At 40.7% G+C, this 12496-nt stretch overlaps 1 protein-coding gene and 1 long non-coding RNA gene across 10 annotated transcripts in view; one reads left to right on the forward strand and one right to left on the reverse strand.

Annotated features, from left to right (window-relative positions):
* LOC137858810 (von Willebrand factor D and EGF domain-containing protein-like) overlaps positions 1-12496 on the forward strand; it is a 176281-nt gene that overhangs the window by 42526 nt on the left and 121259 nt on the right. For all 6 annotated transcript variants that reach the window (XR_011098020.1, XM_068687112.1, XM_068687110.1 and 3 more), the window contains 2 exons: positions 4707-4932; positions 7575-7807. Coding sequence is in view for 5 of the 6 variants with exons in the window: in XM_068687112.1 (XP_068543213.1) it covers positions 4707-4932; positions 7575-7807 (459 nt within the window). In the remaining variant the exon portion in view is untranslated. The remainder of the gene's footprint in view (positions 1-4706; positions 4933-7574; positions 7808-12496) is intronic.
* LOC137858811 (uncharacterized) overlaps positions 5438-12496 on the reverse strand; it is a 196268-nt gene continuing 189209 nt past the window's right edge. For all 4 annotated transcript variants that reach the window (XR_011098024.1, XR_011098023.1, XR_011098022.1 and 1 more), the window contains one exon: positions 5438-6666. This is a non-coding gene — a long non-coding RNA (uncharacterized lncRNA). The remainder of the gene's footprint in view (positions 6667-12496) is intronic.

Genomic DNA, 12496 nt, shown 5'->3' on the forward strand with positions numbered 1-12496 from the left:
AAAAGCAAGTGACACTTCCAGGGTATTATTTCATGTTTTCATCTGCAATTCCCCTTCTCGTATGTATACAAGAATACTTCAACATTATAATAGTAGGTATGAAGAGGTTTTATTTTTCTTGTTTGTTTTTCAGACATACAAAAAGCCTTCTGTAGAAATTACAATTACAGTCTCTATTGTTCAGAAGCATGTACTTAAAAGAAACACAAGACAGGCACTGGTTTAATTGCCACTACAGATATTCCTGACGTAAACTGATTTCTGTGGAGTTCAGCCCCAGATTTAAGTTAAAAAAAAAAAAAAATATTTATTTTAACTTACTCCGAAGAAATGCAAAAAAAAAAAACAAAAAAACTAAGACAAAGTAAAGTTTTGAGTAGATAACAGATGCAAAATCACAATGCTTTAAATGCCAACCAACAATATACCAAAAAGCCTTCTATCTCCATTTAACTGAAACAATGCATTTCTCACATATGGTGCTACTTATTTTTAACAACATAATTTCAGTGCAATACCCAAGTGACAAGAACAATCCAGCTTGATTTCTTTGTGCAATTATAAAGAACCTTAGAGTGTTCAATCAATCAAACTAGTTGATTGTCCAAACCCCAGCTAAATGGAAGGAGACATCATTGGATTAAACAATAATGGTCTATCCCATAGTTATTGGCAATGGGGGAACAAGTTTAATTTTTTTTGTTTAGGTTTTATGAACCAAATTATTTAAAAGATTAGCTGGTGCCTAATTATGAATCACAAATACTTAATGAAGGTTTACCTGCCACATAAAGGTGTTGTGAAGATTAATTAGGGAAGGCTTATAAAATGCTTTGAAGATCACAAACACCACTTAACTACTATTGAATAAAGTATGAAAGTACTCAAAAAGCCTGGAAACAACCTAAAAAGTGTGTGTGTGTGTGTGTGTGCGTGTGTGTCATAGAAAAGTTCTTTTGTGCAAGCTGTGTCACCAAGTACCTTGCACAGATGCACTGAATTTGCTAGATTTAGGATTTACACCAATACTGTTTACTTCACTAACTTGCCATTAAGTTGACAAAGTGCAAACATGTTAAAGGAAGCAATCAAATGTATGTTATCCATTATATGGAGTTTTAATTGAGCATTCATTGAGGCTCACCATCCTCAAAACTATATAAGTGGGATAGAATTTGTAGGGCTATTTATTGGTAGACCTACCAATACCCCCAGAAATAAAAGGACAAACTTTGGGCACACAGATGGTTTCCAGTGTTGTAGCTATTGTACCTTATTTTTCTTCCTGCTGCATAGCTCCATTTCAAGTGAGAAATGCTGATATTTTCCATGCCACAGCACTAGTGCTGCCATGTGCTGTACATTATGTAGATTGCCTGGATAACCCCAGCAAATCTGTGGTTCGATTCCCACCACTGGATCCTCGATAAAAGAAATCCTGCCTGCAAGAGACATTCAGAGTTTGCTCTTGTGTGGAGGCAGCTGTATAACTCTTGTTCTTCATTTTGGAAGTGCTGCTGAATTACAGTACAAGATTCCCACAGCTTTTTGCTATTCTTAGAGCAGCAATGACTACAGTTATTGCAGGTAAATGCTATATCTTAAATGCCAATCTTTTGCTACCTCTGTATTCAATTTTCTAGTTACTCTCCCAAATGACTGTTTCAACATTTAATGCTAATTATGCCACAGCTGGGACCTGAACATTTTGGCTCTTTGAAATATCTCCTCTTAGAATATTTTGATTTTTTTCTCAGTCTTTTTCTGTTCTTGTCTGTACTGCTGGTCAAATACCTGAATATACAGTTGTCATTGCCTCCCCCTCTCTGTAACACAAAGAGGCCTCACACAGCAATTCCTTTTGGCTAGTGTGGTGCAACTTGCCTGAATATGATGGAAAAGATGTAGCTCAAAGCAGAAAATAAACATGTGTGCCCCATAAAGCTGCTAGGAAAACCCAGCTTCTTGATTTATACCTATTTTTTTTCCTTGGCCACTGTATAATACTTCATCACAGTTTGTTACAATAACCGTTTTCTCACAGTCTGCATTTCCTGGTCACAAAGTCAGTCAAAAGGGTTCATCACTGCTTGTAATTTGTACACATTACATAATAAATGATTTTGCTCAAATGGTTTCAGTGCAAGATTTGCCAGAACAAATCCAGGGTGCTGCAGATCACAGCAGGGGTTTATCGGAGAGCTTGCATACAATGCTGGGGGCTGCCGCCAGCGGGACTAATCCATACTTCCTCAAGCGCTGAAACAGCTCACAGACTTCTGGCAAAGATAAATACAAAGAGGGAGAAAATCACTGCCTTCTTATTTCAGTGGTTTATTTTCCTCTTTGTGTGTTAAAAGAGGATACAGACCCTCTTTTAGGTACAGACCGTGTTTTGCAGCCAGAATGCACTCACATCTGTCTATTTATCTACGTGGCCCACAGCACAGCAGATATATGAGAGTCTCATTAATGAATTTGTCTTTTCTGTAATGCTGCAAGGCCAGGAAGTACTATTACCACCTCAGCCACCTCTTTTACCTCTGTGTTAGAGATAAGGCACAAAGGCGCACCAGCAGTGATGGGTTTGCTCAAGGTCAGGCAGCAGAGAGGGAAACTGAGGCACTGCTCCTGCTTGGCTGGGGCAGCCAGCACGTGTTGGAGCCACTTACACAAGGCAAAAGAGAAATGAAAACACATGACACCTTGTTTCAAATAGTGAAAAGTCCTCTACAGAAACCGTTAGAGGATTTTTTCAGTTCTTTTTCTCATGGGTGCAAACATTCCATGAGACAGGTGTTTATATTTACATGGGTTAAATTATCAAATTTCCTCAAAAAGGTAATTTTTTGGCAACCAAATGGCAGGAAATAGGGCCAATGGCCCTTTGCAGTCAGTGCTAGTAGCACAGGGAATGCTTCCTACAGGAGGAGCAGCATCAGCACTCCCTGTCCTCACATCAGGTGAGTGTGGAGCATGGGGACAGCTACTAGCTCCATGGGGCCATGACCAGAGGGATGGGAAGACTGTTCTGTGATGCCTTACCAAATTGTTTTCCAAATTCAAGGTATAAGTGTTTCAACAAGCAAGCATGAAATACAGGCTGCTGATCTCCAGTTACCATCCTTCTCCCTGTGCCCTTCTTTCTTTCTCTGCATATGGCATGTCTCTGGGTGATGCTTGCTCCACTCTTCTGTGTCTTTACAAGTATATGCTCTTAAATGTGTTTTGGAAACATGTTATTTCATATCAAATCCCACTCTGTAGGTCAGGAGTTCAGCAGGATACTAGAAATACCCATTATCTGCCTTTCTCCCTGCACAGAAAGCACTGGTGTCCCTGAAAGCTGTAAATAAATCAACAGAACAAATCTCCTAAAGACCTACATGCAACATATCTATTAAATAAAGGAAACTAAAGTATTCCTCTAAAATTCCAAGTAAAAATATTCTTTTTTTTGCTCATCTTCTTCTCTTCTTCACCAGATAAAGGTCTGCATGTCATTCCTTTGGGGCATCCTGTGCCGAGTCCCTGGTGACAGAGGCTTCGCCTTTCTGCATTTCTGGGGGAAAATAAGATTTTTATATTGACTCTCTATAATCCTTTTTTATTTTTTTTTTTTAGAAACCTGACAGTAACTAGCTCCAAGTGGAAATCAGACCTTGTCATACCATTTGCTTTATTTTCTTCAAATACTTTACTTCCATTGGGTGCACAGACCCTATGCCCTATCCTCTACACTTGCTTCCAGCTGGTGTAAAACTCAAGGGGATAAAACTCAAGCACCAGGACAACACTGGTGTGTGACGTAACAGATTTATCCTTTGGTTTAGCTGCTTCTGCTGCTGTCACAAGAAACTTCTGATCATAAAAAGTGAAGCTACAAACCTGGGCAATTGGGAATTTGTTGTTGTTGTTGTTTCCTATGTGATGTATAGCCAAATGTTCGCGCCTGGAGGGAGTGTGCTGCCGGAGCTGGACTATTAGAAATAGTGTTCCCTGTGGCTAGCTGAGGAAATGCAAAGCAGCAGCAGCAGCAGACACTCTCTGTGGAATATCACTGATATATGAGAGTTGATTATTGCCAGTGTTTGGTATTAATTTGCAAACCTTAACTTAAATATCACTATGCTTTGCATATCGGCAAATGATAGGTAACAGCACAGAGTAACAAGTAACCATTGTGACTGACTATGAATATTTTATTAGGTTCAGATTTTTTTCCTAATCTCCCTGTTGAGGTACTTAAATTAAAGACAGCTTTGGGTAATCATGCCTCATTAGTCCATGGAAAGAGCCTAGCACCTACAGAGGGCAAATTAGATCTGAGATGCCTGAACATCCCTTTGTAAGTTGGGAAAGGTAAATTTGGTGGAACCTCTCCCAGATGTGACTCAAAATGCTATAGTCCCAACCGTTTTAGAACCAACCCTTTCTCATACATGAGCTGGTTGTTGTGGGGATTTGCTGTGCTCAGTGGCATTGGGGCTCTAGTCCATGGATTTGGATAATCTGTTAATATGTATGTATTTCTTTATCTTTGTAAAGAAACATCTCTAAACCAAGCAAGACATTTTTCATCTCCACCCATACATCTCTTTCACTGACCCTCTAAGCTCCCTACAATCAAAGTCTTGTCTTCCAGTGGCTCTCCATGGAGTCCTAGTGCACTTGCCACAAACCGTTTCTTTTGTGTGCATCCTCAGATGAACAAATGTGGGACACAAGCTCCGGTGTGGCTGTCGCTGAGGTCTGAATCCCTACCAGCTCCTGGTGAGATCAAGCACCTGACAGCCTGTGCTACCTGGCAGGTTTTTGGGGGCACCAAGGACTGCTGCTTGTTTCGGATACCTGTTGCCGTCAGGAACTGTGGCGAGTTCTTTGTTTATCTCCTGCAGCCTACTCAAGGATGCATGGGCTACTGTGCAGAAGGTGAGGATGGGTAAAGTATTTATCAATAAGATTGTATATGCCTCTCTCGCCTCATGTTCAAAGGTCCTGGTACTGCAATACACATCTTGGTGACCTTGCGAGTCAAGCGTCGCTCCCAGTAAGATGCAGACCATGTAGAAAATAAATCAGCAGCTCTCCAAGGTGTTCCTGAGGAATAGCTATTATTACCAGTGCACAATAAAAGCTGATGTATACTACTGAAGAATTTGTTTGGTTACAGTTCACGTGTAGCCTTTCATACTGTCTTTGGCTCTGCTTTGGCTTGAAGTTGCACAGCCAGTGAGCGGAGGCATCTCAGTTATAGTGAGGTGCTGTATCCAGGATACTGTGTCTAAGGTTTGTTCTTATCTTAAATAATCCAGTATCCCCCCCCAACCCCCTCCCCCCCCCAAAAAAAAAAAAAAAGATAATTCAGAAACTCTGGAAGGAAAAAAAAAATCTGATAACATCTTTACCATGACATTTATATAATTACTCTCATCAGAAATAATTTTCAGCCTACTACAAGAGATCTAACCTCTGTTTGGTAGCTAGGAAACAAAGGAAATAGCAGAAAGCAATTGCTCATTCTGTTAAACCTTCTGAACTTCAGAGCATGTTCAGGTGCGTATGGATTTAGTCAGAAAAGACACTTCTTTCTCAAAGGGAAGAAATTGTCTTTATACCTTCCTTTCAGCATTTTTAGACAGAGACGTGACACACTGAGAAACTGGGGTTATCACCTTTCAATCAGACAAAATTCAAGTTTAAATAAATTCTAAAGAGAGAGTGATCTATTTTCTTATCTTTATCAATATTTTAGCATTCCCACATGAAGAAGAGAAGATAGAGGAAAAAAAGGCTCAAAGAAAGTGGGATTAATTTATTATTTTGAAATAAGAAATAGGCATGAAAGTAAATGAAACTGCTCTTTAATTTCCACAATTCTTTCTCAGAAAGGATTTTTTATCTGAATACCATCATTTTCAGTAAGCTTGGCTTTCTTAATTTACAGTTTTCTTCCACCTTTGTTTGAAGGATTTTTTTTCCAATACCTTTTGGGTGATTAATTTTGTTCCTTCTGTTGATCCATACCTATTCAATAATGTAAATCCACCTGTATTTTTCATAAAAGAAAGTTTATCCATTCGCATCTATCCCAAACCAATGACCTTCTTCCTTTTACTTACTAGTGCTGTTGAAGCTTTCTCCTTTTTTTTTTTTTTTCCAGGCATTTAAGCGAGGTTCACCTCTGTTTAGTCCTCACCTCTTGATTTTGGGAGGTTTTAGCAGTATTATTCTTTGGATGGAAAACACTTAAAGATGAGGGTTGTTTTTTTTTGTTTGTTTGTTTTGTTTTGTTTTTTCCTTGGGGCATGTTAACTCACTGTCTGAAATCCAGCTGTGAACACTGGACCACAGCAGCCTCTGTGCAGCCTCAGGGATGGGTCCAGCAGTAACCGTAGGGTCTCCCTTGGTAGGACTTGATGACCTGTGGCCCCATCCCATCCACAGGGAGGCTGGGGAGCACGACACCTGTCGGCACTTCCTAGCTTCAGAACAAAACAGATTGCATGCCTCACAGTTTGGCAGAAAGGATGTCACTGGGACGAGCAGCGTACGTGCTTGCAATTCTGCTCATGTCCTCCTGCAAGCTGATCACTAAACTTTGTCCTTCTGGAAGAATTTCCTGCAAAAAGTCCTGATGTGAGTCATAGTTTGAGGCAGCTTCCCCTAGAAACAAAAGAGTAAAGGATATAAACAACCAGCACTTATTCATATTTTAAGTAACTTGTTTCTTTTTCTTACCTCTTGTTATTTGCCCTGGACAGATGTTAACATATTGGTTCTTCATTCTGCCAGAATAGCCTCAGACCTTACTCTCTTGAGCTTCCATAATATTTTCTACACTCCTGAAAAAGGTTTCTTAATATATCCTTTCAAAGCATCTGAACCAGCTTCTTGTTCTGTTTGAGCCTGGGTCTCTAGAGATGAAAGAACATCGCCCTACAGTATTATACATCTTTTTGTTTCTCCTTTCCAAGTGAATTTAAGAGGAAGAAAAGTTTCGGACTTCATTACTTGTTGAAGCCTACAGAAAGCCGGTTGTATTTTTAGAGCAGTGGTATTATTCTGGGCAGAGCAGGACTATATGTAGCAGGGTCATCCTAGGAATGTCCCAGCACAGCCTGGGAAGGATTTTCACAGCATGGTGATATGGGCTGGGTGCTATTTGCGTTTACCTCTGCAGCATCATTCGTTCTCATATCTCTTCCATACTTAACTGCAGAACTCAGATCAGAAGGCTTTGCTTCTGGGGAATGCAAAGCTGGCAGCCTTTGCCAGCGTAATTAATTTGTATTAATCCATGCACTTCATTTCAATAACATTTCTCTGACTGCAAAATAAAAAATCCCAGGTCTAATATTATAGCAATGGGTAGTCAGTACCAAATTAGCTATTTTCACACTTCATATGAAATATAATTCCTTGCTTACATAGTTAATAATCAAATCACAAGAACAGAAAATGTGGTATTTCTCCCAGGTTTAGTTATATTGAAATCTTCCCGTTGAGAGAATGATTGTAGCATTAAAAATAGCATTTTGTGCTACATCCTTCTTCTGTTTTTTGTCTTTCAGAAAACCTCCCAAGCTTGACTTTGCAGCCAGCGATAACTCCCGAGCTCGTGCAAGGTCATGCCCACTTGAAATGCACCTGGGCTCCCCCTGGCTCCAGGCCATTGATGCAGTACACGGTGGTCTGGTCACGCCTGGTCACCCCCAGTACACGAGAGCAGATCCGGCATGACACCACCCCGCAGGCTTTTTCTTTCTTGGAGATGAGCGGTGAAAATGTCCGACTGGGAGACACGGTAATGCCAGCCTGCCCAGAGCAACATGTGGGCAGGACCCCAGGGGGGTCAAATCCCTTCTGAAATCACTGGTTTTATTTTTGTTTGGTTGGCTTTTATTTATTTTTTTTTTCTTTAGTGCTGCTCCTCACTTGTTACACTTAACATCTAATGTAGAAAAAAAAATACTGAAACTGGGGCCTGTTTTGAAACAGGATTAAATAGCATTTACCAGACTCAGGACCTGTAACATTTCTTTGGATTGCACAGCGTTCCTGGAAGCTGTCCATTTTACTATTTTCTAAAGGCAACTTGAATATTTACACTTCCATTACAGCTTCAGTGCCATAAAGTTGGTATGAGTAGTAGGTACATGTGCCTGAGCCAGCTTTTGAGTAGTACGTTTTGTACCTTGCAGCAGTGAGAATTTGCAGTAGAGGCAGATTCAGCTATATGCACTCAGTAATTTTTATACTCATGGACCAGAGATACAATAACATCTTTTCACAGAAGAGAAAGATGGTACATTTTAAAATAGAGGGAGGTTTATTTTATGGTCCTTTTCATGGTGTTCTGCCTCTCTGATTCACAATTCTTGGTTCAATAGCATACTGAAAGATAGAGTTCATTACAAAACAATCTTTAAGAAGTGTATTTGATGGCTTACACAGCAACACAGATCTAGCTTCAACAACAACAACAAAACAGAAGCCAATACAAGATGTGAAAAAAATTGACTTGTGTATGAATTCATGGCCTTTCATGGTACAGAAACAAGACTTTTAAAGTTAAATTAGGTTCATAACTTTTATAGGCAGAGAGCCATTAGTGATGCTACAACAAACTGAAAGAATAAACAGGGATAATGGCCTTGTGTTAAAAGTAGGTTGGAAATAGTCTTGGCATTTTGCAGCTTCTCTTTGAGATATTTAAGAAACACGAATAAGCTTTTTCAAGTTCTTGAAAAGATGAGTCATCTATAACAGTAGCACAATCTAGATAGTATTTTTTTTTCTCATTTCTCCTCATAATTATGCCTCCTGAGTTCAGAATCTGACTGATGCTGCCCTCATTTATAACATAACATGAAGCAGACAATTCTGCCAGCTTTCAAGACAAGTTTGTGTTACAAAGAGATATTTTCATCAAAATAATTTCACTTGTAATCACTTCAAATCTAGATTTAACAATCCTGAGGGATTCAGAGAAAACACAGTTCTGTTAACTAGTCACACCACCAAATCTTTATAAGACCATTTTTATTATATTAAGTTTTCAGTAAGCCTTTCTTTGTCCTCTACTGAAACCCACATGTTTAATTTAGCAGGTTTAGTGAGACTAAAATGTTCTTTTCCTTGCTAGAATTTTTTAAAGGTCTTCACAACCTATTTGACTAATTATAATTATCCATAAATCATCACTGGTGAAACCCAAGCTACAATGCCTCAGATGTAGCTGGGAATTCATTTCTACAGAATAAGGATTAAAAAAAGCATAGTACTGTGCTTGCCATCCCAATCTGGGTTTCTGATAACAGTCACAAAGCAGGGAACACTCCTTTCGCTCCCAGAGGTGTAAACCTGAAGCAACTCAATAAACATGACAATAAACAGGACTAACACAAAGGGAAGGGGTTGCTACTAAAAGCAGAAGCAGACCCTGAGGACCAAACTCAGCTGTGCAGACATACTTCTCAACCTCCTGGACCCAAGCAAGATGCAAGTGCAAGGAGTTTTTCACAAGCAGCTTTAAATGGAGACCAGATCTGTAGTGACGGAGGCATATTGGAGAGTAGACAACGAACAAGAAAGAGAGAGTTCCAGCTCTCTTTCCCCATCTCCATTCCTGTGGCTGCACACCACCGGGTGTGTGGGTGTGATTCAGGGACGAATTGCTCCCCCAAGATGCAGAAGTTGCAGCATTTACCAAACTACTTTCATTTAACCTGCCTTTCACCTACCTGTGCATAGTCCGAATTTGACTTCAACATTTTTGTAGGTGAATACTGGGAGCAGTATTATTTTTAAACCTCACCTGAAATCGGCATCTTCTCTGTTCATTTCTTGATAAAACACTACAGCCAAGCAAACTTATTTTCTTTTAATCACTGTTTAGGTGATTGATATCTACTCTATTTTTTTTTATCCATCAGAAAGTCCCCAAGCAATAGGTTAGTCACATAATATTATACCTATCGATATATTCTAATATGCAGTCAAACCTTAGAGAAGAGTAGAGATTTACTGGCCAACATTTCTGAACTCATATTGACTAAACAGCCAGTTATTTTTTAATAGCTATCATGTGTGCTTTTCTCCTACATCTTTGGGTTCCAATTTTGTTATTTCAGACAGTAATGTTGGCAGCATAATGTTCGTGAAACTATTGCAGCCTTAAATAAATCTATAATATGTCGCTATTTCTATATGAACACTGAAAGAAGCCTACTCCATCTGATATGAAAATCCTGGCATTCCTAAGCCTTATTTATGCGATGGTGACAGAGGTCATTTCATTCCTCGAGGCACAGCCATCTATAAATTATAGCAGCACACTGTGAGTAATGAGTTATGCTAAGAAAGGTGTTCAGAAGAAAACCGTGGAGATTTTGCTCTGCACAGCAATCCCAAAGTTCATATGGTGAGGAGCAATTGTCACCATACATAAACTATGATGCACATTGTAAAATAAAAATGTGTAAGTAAAACTGGCCTTTCTAAGCTGCCTGCTAAAAGTGGCCATTTTGTGAGGCACTCTGAAACACCACAAGAATAAGCCCAGCCAAAAAGACTGAAAATGAGTGCTTCAATATATAAAAGAGCTAATTTTCACTCTCAAGGGAAGAGGAGTGAAATTTCCTACTGCTTAAACATCAATTCTATCCCAGCCATTGGACTTGACATGGGAAACAACAGAAATAGAAAGAAATGCCTATTTGTAGGTTATACCTAAGTTTAAAATTTCTTTCTGAAACTTCAGACAGAGAATGAGGAGCATCCCTGCAGAACACAGAGCTCCAGGTGGACTCGAAATGAGTTTTTAATGCAGAAAGGGGCAGACAGTGATGAGCAAAGCTCTGCAGCTGATAAGATGCCTCACTTCTACCCCAGGAAGATTTATTTCCTTAGTAGATGAAGGATCTGCAGTTAGCCTCCACATACTGTTTGGTCATTTCCCACTGGAAAGAGCTGCCTGATTATGGATAGCCCACAGCTGTACAACTCAAGCAGGACCTCCCATGGGTCAGGTCTCACTGTTCTCCTTCCCTTCTACAGCAACAGCCCTCTTCAGGGTACAATTTGTGTCCAAAAGCCTTAAGGGCTACTTTATTAATTAACTCGATGTTAGGTTCTCCCTACTTGTCCCTTCCCACTAACCCTTTTGGAGACCATGTCCACAGACTTTGTTCCTTCCCCTTTCTGCAAATAAGTACAGCCAGATCATTTCTGGGAGCTAAACTCCCCACTTCTCCAGATTTCCTAGGAGCACCTGCCTTCAGCTCTGCTCTTCCCTTGCTCTTCTCACCCAGGTTGTGCACCACAACTCCTCCTGCGCATGTTTCCCAGCAGGATCCCTCCTCCAGGCTTCTCTAACCCCAGCCCATTAGTGTTTAATTGAGGAGGATACAGCAGGGGAGGCCTTCCCAGCCGTCACAAGATACCCTTTCACCTGGCATGATTGATTCCCTGCCAAACCCTTCACCTGCAAGCCATCAGTGTGCCCAAGTGACTCTTACCCTTGCAGCCCCTGCCTGCCTTCTGGCAGCTCCAAGTCTTGGAGTTAATAGAGTGAATCAGCCACGGTTAGGCTCCTGCACCTTACTGGAAGCACACAGACTTCCCTGCCCAGCGAATAGGCAAGAGCAGGCATCCCAAAGTGCTACCTTATGCACCAGATGCATGTCCTGCCCTTCCCAAGGGGTGTCCCAATTCCTGGGGCACAAGCTGCAGAAGGGTAGGAGGCAGGACTAGAGCCAGGAGCTGCCATGAACATTGTTTATTTTCCCTGGTGTGTGTTTAGGTGAGGTTGGTAAGCAGTTCTGATGGATGATGCAGATGAAGGGTATGCTTCTGGATATGCTGGGAAATGTCCCCCCCCTGCCCCCCCCACTTGCTGCCTTTGAAGGTGGAAACACGCATGAATGCAGCTTTATTTGAGCTTTTCTGTCCCTGCCCTCATTCCCGTGTCTCTCACCACATGCTCAAGCTATCGCAAATGATCTCCATGCTGCATTCAGAAGTAATTAGGGGTGTGGAAAACGGTGAAACTGGAGGGTTTTCTTTTTTCTTTTCTGTTTGAAAATGAGTACAAATAATGCATTTGGGGGGGGGGGGGGGGGGGGGAACGGGGGGGGGGGGATGACAGATTTAGTCTCTGGGAACTCTCAAAAAAGTATTTTGATGTGCAAGTCATCTGGGGAGAATTTGCCAAAGATGGTGACATGTTCCAGAATTAAAATACTCTCCCAAATCACTTCCCAAGTTGCCCAACCTCCACCAAATCAATGACTGAATTCTGCTTTTCACTCAATGTGCTGCTCCCTGGGTTCACAGTGAAGTGGGAAGAAATCTGATAGAGTCCACTTAAAGGCATAAACCTGCTCCAAAACACAGGAAAGGAGACATTTCTGCAAATAACTGACAGCACACTGCTGTCAGTATTTATCTCTTTGCTTTAAAAAGGCAGCATCTGTAGAAGGGGGAGGGAAAG

The sequence above is a fragment of the Anas acuta genome, chromosome 6 (assembly GCF_963932015.1).
Source record: "Anas acuta chromosome 6, bAnaAcu1.1, whole genome shotgun sequence".
Lineage (NCBI taxonomy): Eukaryota > Metazoa > Chordata > Aves > Anseriformes > Anatidae > Anas > Anas acuta.